This window comes from Rhinolophus hipposideros (assembly GCF_964194185.1).
Source record: "Rhinolophus hipposideros genome assembly, chromosome: 18".
In the NCBI taxonomy this organism is placed as follows: Eukaryota; Metazoa; Chordata; class Mammalia; order Chiroptera; family Rhinolophidae; genus Rhinolophus; species Rhinolophus hipposideros.
The window spans coordinates 15,932,800-15,950,673 of record NC_138064.1 but is presented as its reverse complement, the minus strand read 5'-3'; the positions used below and the strand labels follow the sequence as shown (position 1 = coordinate 15,950,673).

General features: G+C 39.7%; 2 protein-coding genes across 21 annotated transcripts in view; one reads left to right on the top strand and one right to left on the bottom strand.

The window, feature by feature from the left end:
* Window positions 1–9,657, bottom strand: part of SPMIP4 (sperm microtubule inner protein 4) — a 34,033-nt gene extending 24,376 nt beyond the window's left edge. The window contains exons 1-3 of the mRNA XM_081080176.1: window positions 9,337–9,657; window positions 8,526–8,685; window positions 1,339–1,515 (exon numbers count right to left, since the gene is read on the bottom strand). Coding sequence (XP_080936302.1) covers window positions 1,339–1,515; window positions 8,526–8,659 — 311 coding nt within the window. The 5' untranslated portion in view covers window positions 8,660–8,685; window positions 9,337–9,657. The remainder of the gene's footprint in view (window positions 1–1,338; window positions 1,516–8,525; window positions 8,686–9,336) is intronic.
* The window catches only part of LOC308510606 (uncharacterized protein), a 456,681-nt gene that overhangs the window by 29,066 nt on the left and 409,741 nt on the right, over window positions 1–17,874 (top strand). For 5 of the 20 annotated variants that reach the window (XR_013995382.1, XR_013995383.1, XR_013995384.1 and 2 more), the window contains one exon: window positions 3,389–5,677. The exons of the other annotated variants lie outside the window; for them this stretch is intronic. Coding sequence is in view for 1 of the 5 variants with exons in the window: in XM_081080189.1 (XP_080936315.1) it covers window positions 3,389–3,405 (17 nt within the window). In the remaining 4 variants the exon portion in view is untranslated. Of the gene's footprint in view, window positions 1–3,388; window positions 5,678–17,874 lie in introns of those variants that run through there. 20 annotated transcript variants of the gene reach the window in all.

Below are 17,874 nucleotides of genomic sequence, written 5' to 3'. Positions count from 1 at the left end.
TCTAAGTATTACTACTACTACTATTATAATTATTAAAGAGTACTAGTTACCAGGAATGTCAAAGTATTCTTAAGTTTATGGAGCACTATATATCTATTTAATAGCCTTTTAACATTTGACAGTACATTAAGAGGAAGACTCCATTTCGTTTTTCTTAGACAAAATAAACATTATGATACTTTACCAAACATAAAAGAAGTGTTTGCGGACATGAAAACAAAATTATGTTTTCATAACTTTGTGACTTCATTCTTCTAGTGAATGGCTGCTAAATTAGGCGATGACTGACTTGGCTTAGAGTTTCTGAAACTTGCCCATTTTGGATAAGTAGATATTGCAATATCCACTTTACAAAGATAAATCTATATTATAAATCTATATTATATTAGAAAGTAAGTCCCATGAGAGGGAAGACCTTAAAAATGTCTGTAGGATGAATTAATGAACTTGAGGTCCTCACTATCTATGTGTCAATATTTGAATCTTTCCATTTGGACTGACAGGCTTTTTCATTGATCTGCTTTTTATTGCTTTACTGAGGCTTCAATAAGGCCATTGGTATCCACATGTCCCTGTTACTGTTTCTATGTCTAGCTGTGGCTTGTCTTCCTAATTTTTTTTTTTTTAACTGCTTCGGAACAAGCTAGTTAGCTAGCTTGCTAGTAAACTAGGTAAACAGGATTGTTAGATAAAGCGGGAGTAAGGAGGATGTGTGTCAAGGTTTGATGGATTTTATTTTCAGTAAATTTCATTATTTTTAGTAAATAATTAACGTGACACTTAATTTGTTGCTCAGATATTTTTTGGCTCTCTCTTCAGTTTTAACCTGTGTTTTGAATAAAGTTGCTGAAAGAGAGACTTTAAGATTTATAAATGATTATTGAAATATTTTAATACTTGAAAACAATGCCCAATAGAGTCTGATGACTATAGATTGATGAACAAATTAAAAATCAGATGTTCCAAAAAAAATCAAGAACATCTGTACAAATTAGGCCAGCTATTTGCTCAAGCAAAAAACATTTTTAATTTCATCTCTCCCAGGAATATTCCCGTTTAGTCTGAGATAAAATGTGACTAGCAAGAGAATTAAATTCATCAAAATTTCTGATCATAATCCTTGAGCATCTCTAAGGACAGCAAAGCCATCCATAAACACAGATGTTCTACTGACTTCACAATTAGAAATTATATAATTAGTTTTTCCATCTGTGTCTTCTTATAAACAGTAAAAGAAATAAGTTTGGAGGTAGATTTAAGTTAACAGAGGACTCACTATAGAAATAAAGAAAAATGAGTGATGAAGACCTCTCTGTAAAGGGCAGAAAGGTTATTTACCTTGGCCAGGTTTCTCCACCAAATCCATAATGCTGATGTCCCTTGCCCATGACACGAAGAGATTCACGTTTTGGTCTGTGTTCCTCAGGGAGCGAAATAGGTACCATCCCGCCATATTCCCTATCAGCGCCCCACGGAAGCCTACATTGTTGGAGCGACTCCCTCAATTCCTGATACCTGTGAAAAAAAGAGACTTTTGGGTATATACCTAGTAGTGAAATGTTGGGTCATATAGCAATTCTGTGTTTAATTTTTGAGGAATTGTCAAACTGTTTTCCATAGTTGAAAATTTCTACTCATTTACATTTCCACAAGCAATGTGTGAGGGTTCCAGTTTCTCCATATCCTTGCCAAGACTTATTTTCCATTTATTTATTTATTTATTTATTTATTTATTTATTTATTTATTTATTTATTTATTTTATTATAGCCATCCTCGTGCATGTGAAATGGTATCTTTTTGCGGTTTTGATTTGCATCTGGGTCAAAATGTTGAATAGATTCAGCATAAGTGGAACCAGGAACCCAAAGTCAGTAATGACTACCCTCCACCCCCATCCTGGGATTTGGATAAATTTTGAGCAAGGCTTTGGACTTCCAGAAGATATGCAATAAAGATTTGAGTGGAACTTATCTAGATCTTAAGTGCTGAGAAAATAGAGTTGAATTTTGGGCCAAATCAGTAAAGCTGATAGAGAATTTGAGGAATCTGAGGCACAGTAGAGAAGAGTTGTGATGAGAGGTAATGCAAGAGAGGAAAACAAGAACAGTATCCCATGGGGCCTTACAAGTCTTTTGGACTATATAGTCTGAGCAGTGGGGAGCCCGTTAGAAACATGGGAGAGGAGCTCAGACAGAGAGGTATGGACTGTGGAGCTACTTTGTCTTTGTACCAGTCTAGTACTTGGCCTAATGTAATCCTCCTGTAAATATTTGCTGAATGAAATGAAGAACTAACACTCAGGATTGTCTTATAAATGTCTTATAAATAGAATGCTTTATCTCATAAAGTCACTAGATAGGGTTGTCAAACTATGGCCCTAATCCAACCTACTGCCATTTTACTGGAATGCAGCCGCAACCATTCACTGTATGTTGTCTCTTGTCTAAGGCTGTTTTCACCTGACAATAGCAGAGTTGAGTAGTTTGACAGACACTGTAAAGCCCAAAATATTTACTATCTGGTACTTTGCAGAAGAAGTTTCCCAACCTCTGCACTAGCTAGTCAAGGAGAATCTGGGAGACCATTGAGTCAGGGTGCTGTAGAAAGGATGATGGCATTCAGCTCTCAGACCTGTGAGGTCTTCACCAGCTCTATGACTATGGTCAACAGACCCAGTTTGGGGGGCATGACAAGTGAAAAAATTTTAAAACACATTTGATTAATGACAATATAAGGTTTAATATCTAAGTATTTAAAAGTTACATTTAAATTAGACAAGTCAATTTCTCAACATCTGACCCCTATATATTACACTGTCCCAGGAAGATGAGACAGTAGAAATGTTAATCAATCATTTGGGTTGGCATCCACCTAAAGGCAGTAAGTTGCAGGAAACCATTTAAAATAAAAGGCAAAGCAAAAATAAGTCATATTTCTCTTTTATTTTAGGGCCTCACATTTCCTCCCTTAGCTTTAATAATAATAGCAATATACAGAAGGGACTAATTAAAATATTGAAATTCTAGGATTAAATAATTTTAAAACTTAAATTATACTGTCTTTCCCTGAAAATAAGATCTAGCCAGACAATCAGCTCTAATGCATCTTTTGGAGCAAAAATTAATATGAGATCCGGTATTATATTATATTATTATATTATGTTATATAAGACCTGGTCTCATATTATTGTAAAATAAGACCAGGTCTTATATTAAATTTGTTCCAAAAGATGCTTTAGAGCTGATTGTCTGGCTAGGTCTTATTTTCGGGGAAACACGGTACATGTCTCCACAACAAAGAATAATAAATTATTAGTGCTACAATCTGTAGCCACATAAAATTAAGTGTTTTTTTGTTTGTTTCTGATTTGTTTATTTTGTTCTTCAGATTCCACATATAAGTGAAATCACATTGCATCTGTCTTCTTCTGTCTGACATACTCCACTCAGCACAATACCCTCCAGATCCATCCGTGCCACCACAGATGACAAGAACCCATTACCTTCCACGGCCGAGCAATATTCCATTGTATATGCGAGTATGTCCCACCTCCTCTTTATGCATTCATCCATCGATGGACACCAAGGCTGCCTCCACATCTTGGCCATTGTAAACAGTGCTGCAATGAACATATGGATGCCTGCATCCCCTTGAAGTAGCGTTTTGGGGTTTTTTGGATAAATACTCAGAAGTGGGATTATTGGGTCCGTCTTTGTCTCTTATCATAACCTTTGTTTTAAAGTCTCTTTTGTCTGGTATCAGTATGGGTACTCCAGCTTTTTATTTTTCTTGTTTCCATTTTCATGAAATATCTTTTTCCATCTCTTCACTTTCCATCTATGTGTGTGTCTTTCAATCTGAAGTGAGTCTCTTGTAGGCAGCATATGTAAGGGTTTTATTTTCTTATCCATTCAGCCCTTCTATATCTTTTGAGTGGAGCATTTAATCTATTTACATTGAAAGTAATTATTGATAGATGTGTAGTTATTGCCATTTTATTATTCATAATTTGATCTTTTTTTATATATTTTAAAGAAATCCCTCTAACATTCCTTGTAATACTGGTTTGCTGGTGATGAATTCCTTTATCTTTTTCTTGTCTGGGAAGCTCTTTATTGGTCCTTCCATTTTAAATGATAGGCTTACTGGGTAGATCCGTAAAACGCCAGGACACCCCGAGGCCTGCTGCCACCTGACAGCTCCCTTAAAGTTCAGCCACAGATAAAGCCTCTTGTGGTATGGAAATTGGGTGAGGCAGGGTTTCAGGGAGTCACTAGAGTGGGGAGAGTTGAGGTCACCAGGTTAATGTAGATTCTGGTTTGATGCCAGTGCTAAGCCTGGAGTTGCTCAGGAAAAGTCTCAGAGCACAGGGAGGCCAGTCGTCACCAGCCTGGTGCCCATGGACAGTGACAGTTTTCTAAGAAAGAGTGCAATGGGAGCAGGGCTGGCTGCTCTTGCCAAAGTGCCTCCAGCACTGGGTGACTAGGTTGGGGTAGGGTCCCAGCTGAGTCATCAGGGAGGAGCCCTGGAGCTCACCAGACAAATCAGCTTCAGATTTGGCCATAAGCATAGGGGTTGGACTTCATTAACACATTAAAGATGTGGCTGCCTGCTGGCTGCATGGGAGAAGGACCCCTCACAGGGAAAATGCTGACTTTCCTCCAGCCCTGGCCTGGAAACCACACACCTCCGTCTGCTCCCCATATGCCTCTGACGTCCCCTGAGTCACTGTCCCTCCACTGGAGCCCAAGGTGAGTGCCTGCCAAGCGAGAGTCTGTGCACGGGCCCTTTAAGAGGACGTCTGGGTTTCCTGAAGCCTTCCGTCCTACCTGATGGTTTGGAATCCCACTGTTTTTCACAGCTAGATATTGTGGGGCTCCTCTTCCTGGCACCAGTACTCTGGGCTGCGGAGCCTGGAGTGGGGCTGGGGTCCTTCACTCCTCCGGGGGGAACCTCCATGGCCGAGGTATTCCTCCCTATTTTCAACCACCACACGGAGGTTTAGGACCAGCCTGTTTTGGTCTCCGCCCCTCCTACTAGTCTTGATGTGGCTTCTTATGTCCTTAGTTATAAAACTTCTGTTCAGCTAGACTTCAGATGGTTCTCCAGGTTAATTGTTCTATAGTTGTAATTTTAATGTATTCTCAGAAGGAAGCAGGCATGGTGTTTATCTACTCCATCTTGGATCTCCTGTTGAGTCTTTACTTGTTTTTGAGAAAGATAGGCTCCCTGTAGATGAACTAACAGCTCACTTTGGAGTCACTTTACAGAATTTTGAGCATTACATTCCAAACTTGAGGGTCTGAATTTAGCCAGTAATTATTGGAAGACATGATTAAAGGAAAGCTCAGAACAAACATACTAATTTTTTGTTGGCATAGAACGAATAGTCAAAAAGTATTCAGGAATCAGAAAGCAATGGAATGAACCCATAAACAAAATGGGAACATATCATGAAATCTTAATCAATTCTCAAGGCACTTCCTTAATTGATATATTTGCCTAATAGGCTACAGAACTTGCTGGAGGTAAGGGGATGTCCACTGTATGGAAAAGGGAGGTAGTCCTCTGTGATGATTCTGAATACCTGTACGTGCCATTCTTAAATTTTCAATGAGAGAAATGCAAAAGAACACCACCTATTCATTAATTATTCATTAAACGTGATAAACTCTCTCTCTCTCTGTGTATGTGTATTAGTGACTACTGTAATTGCTCCAAAATATATCAGTGAAGAAAGTAACTGAAGTATAAAGATTAAGTCGCCCTTGATCAGTGGATAAGCCAGAACCATAATGCTGGTTTTCTTACTGTTTTCAGTGCTTTCCGCTACCCCAGTGGTTCTCAAAATAAGCTAAAAAACTTCTAAAACTGCAGATTCCCTAGACCCACCTCAGACTTAGTGACCTAGAATATCTACAGATAGAGCTTACAGATGGAGGTGATTTTGATGTACCCTGTGTACATAAAGCAGGATAGCAATGGTGATAGACTGTATTACCTATTCTGGAAAGAAAAAAAAGTAGGCTGATGTGAGAAAATCATTTTGTGTTTCTGTTCAAATTGGCAAGTTAGTTCAGAATGCATTATGATATTCTAAAAAGGCATCCATTTAAGCACATCCGTGTTTAGAAAATGAAGCTGCTGAAACCTAACATATGTTGGGACTCATGTTCATCCTTACCATTATGAAAGGTAATTCCTAAGAGCTAGGAGATTGTTGTTTTGTCTTACTTTTGAGGCTTGAGTTGGGAGCCATAGATCCTGAACCTGGTCTGAAGAAGGCTCAGCATTGATAGAGCATAAGTACCAATGTTATCCAGATGACACTTTCCAGAGCAGTTCAGAAGAATAACTGAGAGAAAAGCGAACTTCTATTTCCGTAAGCTGCCCAGTTGCTTTTTAAAGAGGTAGTTATTAGGAGGGGTTCTGAGAATACACAATCATTCTGACTTTCCTATCTGGGGACTGTGATAGGAAAGAATTCACATGGAATAAAGGGAAAAGCAAGTTTTAGCTATTAGGAGCCAGAAACATGGTTGCACCTAGATATTACTTCAAATAATACCTTATTGTAGTTTATAGGTAACTGGACATGTGTTTCATGTTACAGTCAGTTAGTGAAAAGCAATTACTTTCTCAAAGATGCTTCTCTTAAATTTCATGCCAGTTAAAGGGTTTTGGAGCCAATTACTAACCAACCATATGATCATTTAGGTAGAAGGCATAGAATTTTCAGTGAAAAGCCTTAGATGAGTACTTTTGAGGGAATAGAGAAGTCAATCAGAAATGGCAGCCCTAAATTCCTACTCACATCCCTTTTGGTGAAATACAAAACCCCACATTGCTGCTTTTGAGCAGGATCAGCTGCTCATCACCAGATCACACATGATCTGCTAAGGGTTTCCTCTGACTCAAGGGAAGCTCTGCCTAATCTGATGGCCCTTGGAGCTAAGTAGGAATTCTGGGCTGACAGCCACTTTTGGGAATCAAGTAGCACTAGAAGAGAAGGTGCAGCAAGGACTAATTCAGTAGAAGTGAGCTGAGTCCTTTCCCCCACAAATATGAAAATATTCCTTCTCATTAAGTGAAAGTAGTTTACAGAAATATGTTGAATATGATCTTTAAATAAAAAACAACAACAACGGGGAAGACATATCAAGATGTTAACAGTGGTTGTTATTTCTGGATAAAGGAAGTACAGAGGTTTTCTTCCTGGTGCTTTAATTTCATAATTTTATTTCTGTTGGAAAATGGAAAATTTATTTTGTTTGTGGATTTCCAGGATTTTTAGATTATTTATAAAGAACGTGCTTTAGTTTATTTAAGAGAAAAAACTTTTCTTTTTCATATAAAGAGCATGTTTACAAATTAGAATAGATCCATGCAAGTCTGATCAAGACAGTGAAAGCCCAGTTGCAAGAAGAAAGAAGAGTAAAGTCTCTTGAGAACCAGTGTTTAGTCTGGCAAAGAGAACTCTTAGAGAGCCTAAAGAATCTTCAAACTTTTGAAGGGCTGCAATCATGGAGATGATGGATTTTTCTTAGTTTGCATGGCTTTTTGAGGAAAGAACCAGGATCAGCAGGTAGAAATTACAAGGAAGAAAAAGGTTCTCAGTACCGAGAAAATTATCTAATAAATCAGAAGCATTCAAAATTGGAATGGCCTGCCTGTGGGGTAGTGATGTCCCATTTTGGAAGTGTTTAAACTGAGGCTAGGAGATTTCCTGTCTGATTTCTTAAAGAAAGAATTCTTAAATGAGAAGTTTGACCAAGTGAAATTAAAAAACAAAACAAAGCAAGACAACGAAACAACTACACAGGCATTTGTTTTTTCACCATCCAAGTGTTTTGAGAGTTTTTTTCCCCCTCAAAATGATTCAAGTAAATACAATACACAAAGCTGGCACTAAGATCTTTGAAAATTATGTGTTTGTACCTGTTACTTCATATGTAAATTGGGATACTGATAGTATTTATCTTACAGGGTTGTTGTGAGGAGTGAGTAAAAGAATTACTGCATAGAAAATGTTTGGTATAGTGCCCACTCATAGTAATCACTCAGTATTTGTTAGAAGCAATTTAAAAATCATAATCTGTAATTAATGTGTTATAGGAAATTCGGTAAAGGAAAACTTTAGCCAGCAACTGTGAACAACAGATTCTGGGAGTATTTTTGACCAGATCGTGTTAGGAGATGATAAGGAACCATACACTATTCTTTATATAAAAAAAAATTGAATAAATTAATTTCCAAATGAAGAAACCAATCATTCTAGAGTTCTAGAATGTAGTGAATGAATTTGATGTCTACCTTTGAAAAAGACTCACAAACTTACTTTTTACCAAGTTATAACAGCTGTGGACACTTTAAGGTTTAGTTAATTGTCATGTAATACCTTCCCTATGATGTGATAAACAGAAGAGCCCCGTAACCTTAAGTGGTTTTTCCCCCCTCACATATAAATATATACAAATATATTACGAGTCTTTTTAATGTTTGCTTTCTCTAGTTTTTGTTTTACCTGTCCTCTGAGGCGGTTGGGCGAGTAGCTGTTTGTAGCGGAGTGTGCAGTTCATTAGAGTAAAGGGTGTCTGATAGTATGTCAGCTCCTTCCAGCTCCCTGCAGCAGTAGGGCCTGCCGTGAATTACCTCCATGCTTCTTGTGGCTAAAATGGCACACCCTGGAAAAGAAAAGGAGGGCACTCTTGGCTGGGGAGGCCCCTGGACTTGGTCGCTTTCGCACTGACCCCAAGGCAGGGAGGAAACCTGCTTTGTTCTGCTAAACTGTTCTGCGAAGTTGTTCAACTCGAGGCTGCAGAAATCAGGGGCTTCCTTCCTCACAGAGAGCCCTTCTGTGGATCTTGATGTGTCATCCGTAATAGATAGCAACTGAAGTTGTGTGGAAATGAATTTCAACGGAAACAGATCCCCAAAGTGGAAGATGTTCCTAAGTAGTTTGAACACTACGTGGATCATCATACCAGACCCCTACTTCGCGGACATCGACTGAAATTCAATGCTTGCCTCACATTTCTAACTATTCAAGAAAACTCAGCTGATCCACCCCAGCCCCCAGGTCTTTCTAAAAAGCAAGGAGACTCATTATCCAACAGAATCAACAGCTATGCTTCTAAAGGCTTCAGGGGTCCAGAACGAGATAAGTCCTTTGCAGAGAGATGGAGAATCAGTGGGACCCCAAAGGGTTAGACTCCCACCCCTCCCTTGGACTCGGAGGGGGACCCCAGCGAGGTGCCATGGCTGGGACCGCGGCCGCGGAGATGAGGCCGAGCCATCAGCGCCCTGCCGAGCGAGACCCGGGGCTTCAGACGCACCTGGGACATCAGCTGGGGGGCGGCACCGGACCGCGCCGCCTCTTCCCTTCCCCAGAGCTGGCGGGCCTTTGCGGGGCGTGGAATTCCGCCTTCATCCGCATCTGCGGCCCTGGGGAGCTTGAGGGCAGGTGTGGGTGAGCGAGGGAGAGAGCGGGCCGGCCAGGGGTGGGGTTGAGGGTGCCTGTGACGGCGACTGTGACCGTGGCACTAGGTAATGCGTTCTCGTGGGGCGGCGCGCTGCGGGAAGGCGGGCCGGGGCGGCGGGCGGCCCGTGGGGTCTCTCAGGAAGCCGGCCCAGGAGCTCCCGAACCTGTAACAATCGGATGCGGGACCCGAACTGAGCAAAGAGGACCAGACACCCATCGCTGGCCTCAGCCCCTGGGGCCCACCCTCCGCCTGGGGCCCACCCTCCGCCTGGGGCCCCGCCCCCGCCCCGCCCCTCGCCCCGCCCCTGCCCCGCCCCTCGCCCCGCCCCTCGCCTCGCCTCGCCCAGCCTCGCCCACTGGCGCCCTCTGGCGGCGGCATCAGTTTCTCCTTTGAGGGTTACCTTACCTGTTCTGGTGGTGTCCTCTTGTGGTCTGGGCAAAGGAAGACCAGGGCAAGGGTAGAGGGGTGGGGGAGACGCTGGTGAGGCCAGAGCCTGCAACCGGTTCTTCCCTCCCCTCGCTGGAATGGGGGACGGTGCGGCCAGGTTGCGGGTGGCGTCCGGAGGACCCCACAACTCAGCCCCGGGGATTGCGCCCTAGCAGAGCGCGATTCCTCCTCCCCTGGGCGGGTGTGGACCTGGCAAACCGGCAGGTCCGCCTGCGCTTACCCTACCTAGGCCCCAAGGACCTAGCCCCACCTGTATTACCTCAAATCCCCCACTTCAAGAAAGGAATGTGAACCACGTTTCTGCACTTACAGGGCTGTGAGTTTCTGTGACAGATGAGAAAAGGGCCCCTGAGAAGGACCAGAATGCGGGAAGGTTCCGTAAGGGAGAGGCTAGAATTGAGCCTGCAGGAACACTGAGACGGGGGGGGGGGGGGGGGGGGGGGGGGGGGCGAGGATGACCGCCACCTCTGAGAAGGAAGGTGTACCAGTGCTGTTCTTCATGTTGCAACTTTTGAATCAACCCACCAGTGGGTATTCATTTTGTGCCTTCTAGGTCAGTGTTAGCTGGCGTGATCATGGAAAGGTGCATAGAAGTAGGCAAGGTGGTAATCTTGTGATCTTGGTCTAATTTGTAGTCCTTGCACCGCTCCCTAGGTGGGTGTATTACCCACTAAGCCTAGAAGAGCAGATCCTGCTGGAGACAGCGTTGTGAATTAGTTGTTTGTTTTTATCTTTGACTCTTTTATACATCTTTTTTTCCAGTTTCTTGTAGAAGTCCACCCTAACCTTTTTGCCACTCCTGTGTTTTCAGGATCTCATTAAACTCCCTCCCATTAAATGCTCTGTGAGCGCAGCCCATTTTAAATATCCAGCTTTCCAGTACTTTCTGTATTCCACCTTTTCTCCATACTTGACCTTTGTCCCATTGCCTCATGGCTTCATTCTTCCTGGGAGATAATATCTGAGTGTCATAGACTTAATCAGGGATATCTGGCGAAGCTGCATCACTAACCACGTGTGAGTATGTATGTGGATGGTTGTGATACCAGGCAAATGGGGGCAATTCTGGGTTGATTGATCATGATATATGGTGGTAACCTCCAGGTTCTAGTGGGTTTGAAATTTTATTTTAGGTCAAATGAGTGTAAAAGGTAGGAAAATGTAATTGCTTATTTTTATCTTTGTTTTCTCTTTTTTTTCAATTTTAAAAAAGATTTATTAAAACTATAGCTAGCATACAATATTATATTACTTTCAGGGGTACACAATAATTATTCAACATTGATATCCCTAAAGAAGTGACCACCATGATATAAGTCCAGCGACCATCTGACACTGTACTTTGCTATCACAATATTATTGACTATATTCCCTATGCTGTACATTACATCCCTATAACATTTGTTTTATACCTGGAAATTTGGACCTCTTATTCCCCTTCACCTTCCCTCCCCTTTTTTAATGTTTCAATTACAATTGAAATTCAATATTGTATTAATTTCAGATGTGCAGCATATGGTTAGACATTTGTATAATTGAAGAAGTGACCCCTGACTAGTCTAGTCCCCACCTGGCACTACACAGTTATCACCGTACCATGGACTATATTCCCTACGCTTAACTTTATATCCTAATGACTATTTTGTAACTACCAATTTGTACTCTTAATCCCTTCACCTTTTTACCTTGTCTCTCAATCCCCCTCCCATCTACCACCCCGATAAATCTAGTGCCCATCTGACACCATACATAGCTATTATAATATTATTGACTATATTCCTTATGCTATACCCTACATACCCATAACTAGTTTGTAACAACCAATTTGTACTTCTTAATCCCTTCCCCCTTTCTCACCACACCTCCAACCCCACTCCCATCTGGCAGCTATCAAAATGTTTTCTTTATCTATGGGTTTGTTTCTGTTTTGTTCGTTTATTTTGTTCTTTAGATTCTACATATAAGCAAAATCACATGGCATCTGTCTTTCTCTGTCTTATACTCCACTCAGCACAATGCCCTCCGGGTCCATCTGTGCTGCCGCAGATGGCAAGAACACATTCCCTTCCCTAGCCGAGCAATATTTCATTGTACCAACAATATTTATATGTACCAACATATAAACAATATTTATATGTACCACCTTCTCTTTATTCATTGTTCCATGGACACCAGGCCGCCTCCACATCTTGGCCATTGTAAATAGTGAACTGCAGTGAACATATGGATACACACGTCCCCTCAAAGTAGTGTTTTAGGTTTTTTTCAGTAAATACCCAGAAGTGGGATTACTGGGTCTTTCTTTGTCTCTTGTTATAACCTTTGTTTTAAAGACTGTTTTGTCTGGTATAAGTATTGCTACCCCAGTTTTTTGTTTTTTTGTTTCTATTTTCACAAAATAACTTTTTCCGTCCTTTTACTTTTTTCTCTGTGTGTCTTTTGATCTGAAGTGAGTCTCTTGTAGGCAGCATATGTAAGGGTTTTATTTTCTTATCCATCCAGCCCTCCTACAAGGTCTGACAATTAAGTTCATGAACTTGTTGCAACGATGTTGCTAACCTCTTTTGATATCAGAGAGATTATTCATTATGAATTTGTACCAACTGGAAAAACAGTTATCCAAGTTTACTATTTGGAAGTGCTGAAAAGGCTGCATGAAAAGTTAGACATGGGGCGGCTGGTTTGCTCAGTGGTTAGAGTGTAGTGCTCATAACACCAAGGTCACAGGTTCGATTCCCATATGGGCCAATGAGCTGTGCCTGCCTCCCCACCCCCACAACTAGATTGAAACAACGACTTCAAATGGAAAAACACACTGTACTCCAATATTCTCTAATAAAAATTAAAAAAAAAAAAAATAAAAAGTTAGACAGCCAGAACTTTTTGCCAACAATTCATGGCTCTTATATCATGACAGTGCACCAGCTCACACAGCACTGTTCACACAGCGCTGTCTGTGAGGGAGTTTTTAGCCAGTAAACAAATAACTGTATTGGAACACCCTCCCTACTCACCTGATCTGGCCCCCAATGACTTCTTTCTTTACCTGAAGATAAAGGAAATATTGAAGGGAAGACATTTGGATGACATTCAGGACATCAAGGGTAATATGATGACAGCTCTGAGGGCCGTTCCAGAAAAATAGTTCCAAAATTGCTTTGAAAGGTGGACTAGGTGCTGACATCGGTGCATAGCTTTTCAAGGGGAGTACTTCGAAGGTGACCGTAGTGATACGCAGCAATAAGGTGTGTAGCACTTGTTCTAGGATGAGTTCTCGAACTTAATTTCAGACCTCATATGTCTTTTGATTGGAGCATTTAATCCATTTACATTGAAAGTAATTGTTGATAGATATGTAGCTATTGCCTTTTTATTCATATTTTTTAATCTTTTTTCCCCATCTTAAAGACGTTCCTCTAACATTCCTTGTAATACTGGTTTGGTTGCTATGAACTCCTTTAACTTTTTCTTGTCTGGGAAGCTCTTTATCTGTCCTTCGATTTTAAATGATAACCTTGCTGGGTAGAGTAATCTTGGTTGTATATCCTTGCTTTTCATCACATTGAATTTTTTGTGCCAATCTTTTGTGGCCTGCAAAGTTTCTGTTGAGAAATCAGCTGACAATCTTATGGGAGCTTCCTTATAAGTTACTAAGTTGACTTTCTCTTGCTGCTTTTAAGATTCTTTATTTGTCTTTATCCTTTGACATTTTAATTATAATGTGTCTTGGTGTGGGCCTGTTTGGGTTCTCTTGTTTGGGACTCTCTGTGCTTCTTGGACTTGTATGTCTATTTTCTTCACCCAGGTTAGGAAAGTTTCTAGTTATGATTTGTTTAAATAGGTTCTCAATCCCTTGCTTTCTCTCTTCTCTTTCTGGTACCCCTATTATGTGAATGTTGTTATGCTTGAAATTGTCCCAGAAGTTTCTTAAACTAGCCTTATTTTTTTGGATTCTTTTTTCTTTTCACTGTTCTGATTGGGTTGTTTGTGAGCTTTATCTTCTAAATTACTGATTTCATCCTCTGCTTCATCTAATCTAAAGTTGATTACTTTTAATATATTCTTCATTTCAGTTATTGTATTTTTCGTATATATTTTAAGGAAATACAAATTGGTACAAGATAAAATGGAAGGCAATTTACCAACATCTATCAAAGTTATGACTGTAGAGCATTTTGAACTAGCAATTCCTCTGCTAGGAATTTTTACTACACATATGCACACATAGGGCTCTAACACAGATTATTCAGTACAGCATTGTATGTAATAGGAAAAGATTTGATATAACCTAAATGTATATATAATAAATGTCATACACAAACACACACACACACACACACACACACACACACACACACACACACACACCTAACAACCTAGGCACCAAATCTGATTTTGAAGAGAAATCTAGGTAGCATGTCTCAGTAGTGACATTACTTTTCCTACCTACTATATAAATCCCAACAAAGTGTGAAGGAGGAAAAGTCATTTTTAGATGAATAAGTCTTCAAACAATGTACCTTTCAGGTATCTCCTTCAATTTGTTTAAGTCAGTGATCCCCTCCCCCCTTTTAATTCAAAGGCAATTTTTAACTGATGCAAGTAGTATAAAAAATTTTTTGGTTTACTTTAAAAATTTGAAGCCATATGGAGAAAATCCTAAGCAAATTGAAAATAGTTGCTTCTGGGGAATAGAAATTGGGGGTGAATGAAGTTGGGCTTGGGGCAGTAGTTTTTCATCCAACAGGGACACTTTTAAGGGTGAAAATTACACTGGGATAAGCATAAATCAGAAATGTTCCTGGAAAACTGGCTGCAGTCACCCTAATTCTAAGCCTTATAGAATTCTTTTGACTTTTTAAACTTTGCGCATGTAGTTCTTTCTAAACATAAAAAGGTTTTGAAAGTCAGATAGCACAGCCTCACAGTCCACGCAGAAATGATATCTATGATATTCATGATGTATAACCAGTTATCCAGTCTGTGCTGAAACATCTTTCCATGGCTCATGTTAGATGTATTACGGGGCAGCTATAATTGGCAGCAATTCCCTTCAAACTGGCCAATTCCACTAACAGGTAATAGTACAGAACCCTTTCTCTTCTGTGGCTAGCCCTGATTTTAAAGGTGCATTGCTTTCATTAGTCCAAAAGAAGTGACACTTCTACCTTGTCTGATCCCCCAGCTTTTCTGTACAGCGTGCTGTGTTTATTGCTGTTAGAGTGAATGTGCCAATAGTCCTGAAAAATGGGGAGAGAAGCTTTGCTTAGGGTAAGAAACAAGACTTCAGAAGTGATTTAGTATCTTGGGTAAGGTCACACATAGCCCTATAAGGTAAAAGCCTTATCAGGTTTGATTGGCAAGTGGAAGGCTCCTGCATCAGAGAAATCGCTAACTTCCGTGAGGTATAACCCTTGGCTCCATGCCTGCTCCATTCCTCTGTGAGGCCGCCTCCACTGCCCTCCCGCTGTCCTGTGATGTAGGACGTGGCCCAGAGTGACAGAGAGAGAAGGTTGAAGGGGCAGTTGTTAAAATGTCACCCACCCAGACTGAAATCCAAATGGCTTAATTTACCATGATGTGTTTTAACTAATGAGAGTGACAAAGTGAAGAGGTTGTGGCTTCTAATCCAAGTGATGCTTTAGTTACTGAAATGCAAATGGATTAATTGGGAGGGAAACAAAAGTTAATTAGGTCAAAAAGATATGTTAAGAAGAAACTAAAAACTTCTTTGTGACAACTAGATCTACAGCTGGTGTGTGGTAGAAGAAGGTACACATAGAAATTAAAGGGTCAAATGTAAATATTTTAAAATTTGTTTTGTAACTTCAGTGACTATTTCAATTTTATAATAAATACAACGTTTGCATTTCATTGGAGATATTTTAACATAGAAAGAATATTGCTGATTTTCAGTGGGCACTGTTTTGTTTTGTTTAAGTACTCTGCCTTTCCTTCAGGATGTACTGAGTCCCTGATGCTAATAATCCTTACCTCATAGCTGGACTCGGGCTGCAAAAGTGAGGTTTGCTTTTGTCTCCTACAAACTATTGAATTGTGGTGATTGTGCATTATTTTTAAATTGTTAACTGGTTAACTGAGCCTTAAGTGTATGGTTTATTATACAGTTTGAAGCAAAAGGATCTGAAAGACTTTTTGTTATTGTAGTGGTGATTTTTTTTTTTTGGTCTGAAAATTTAAAATTAGTTAGATACAAATGTGGAGCACTTTCTGCCCTCTAGTGGTTAAAAGTAATTTTGCAATATGGGTTACAATTTCAGTGCTTTAAATTACAAGGGAAAAACTACATGATATTTTAAAAGCGGTTTGAAAATTATATAGGTGCATTGCTGTAGTTAATTAGTATTGTTGAATATTTTAAGAAAGATAAACAATGATTTTATGTGTTATTAACAAGAATATACCCATGCCTGGAAATATAGCAAGAAGTAAAGTAAGTAAATTTTGAGATTTTTCTTCAGGATTAAAATAATATTTCTCTACCTCTACAAAGAGAGTATTAATTCAACATTACTCTCATTATATTTTAATTTCACTCCTGATTCTAATAGTGATTTTCCCATTTGACTACTTTCATACTTTAGTTCCTATATTTAGGAAGTGAATAATGGGTGATAATACTTTCCATTTCCTAAGCTACACATAGGATTAAATTTATTACATTAGCATTCTGAGAGGAAAACTTCATGACATATGAAAAAAATCTGCTATTAGAAAGAATGTTATAGAGCACATGAGTTCAAAGAAAAGTGCCATGAAATAGCATATGAATGATTGTTGACCACTCCTCATTTCTCAGAGGAATGGAACTAACTCTTCAGTTTCATTACTGTTATGAAATAAATATGTTCTCATATATGACTGCTAACAGAAACCTTTACTGTTCCAGGTATTTTCAGAGAAGCATTAGCTCTGTCCCAATATATTAGGAGCTAGCAAGATGATAAAATAGTTCGGGAGAAAAAAGATTAGCAAAAACAAGCTTTCAAAAGACCCCCTTTCAAAACAAGCATAAAGGGAATATAGGGAAATTTTAATGTTCTGGTGAAACACGTGACATTCCTAAAAAATATATGAGTCTGTCAGAGGCTGGGCATCTCTAAAAAGCATTGACCTTATTATTGTCATAGGAACTTTTTTGGTGGGCAAAGTAACCCTAAGGCTGCGGACATGGTTACTTAGGTATTAATAGTGTGAATGTAATTAGAGAATAATGCCAGACTATGTAAAAAGGAAGTGAAATGCACTTAATACCACTGAATTATACACCAAAGATGGTTAAAATGGTTAAATTTTATGTGATGTATATTTACCAAAGTAAAAAGAAAAAAACATAAAAAACGGCAAGTGCAATCTCCCCAATTTTTTAATGCTTCTAACAACAGTGAATGAAATGTGCAGTACCTAATAAACATTTTAGGAACTCAGGGCCACTTAATAATAGTAAGTTAACATAAACATTGGATATAATAAAGAGGGACAAACGTTCACCACCTACTTTCCTAACTCAAGCCTGACTCCAAGAAGCAAAGTGATTATATTTTCCACAAAACAATTGATAACAAACACCAATATGGGTAAGAGAAAGGGGAAGACTGCATTATCTGAATACAATTCATGTCAGTGGGCCGGGGGGCAGCCTTCTTTCTGATTCATGTTAAATCCTTTACTGCTTTGTCCTAATTCATGAATGAGATTTGTAGGAGGCTGCAGATAACCAGAAGTTGAAAACCCAATTCTGACAGAAGTTTATCTGCTGACACCTTTTTCTCCACTTGCCAATGATGACATAGTTCATTGGCTCTTTTGACCAGTTCAGTTCTCCCACCAAAGCCGAAACTGATAGTGAAATTTCATCATCAACAGTAGCACTTTGTCAGCTACAGGGAAGACAAATCACTGGTTGCTCCTTTAGAGTCTACG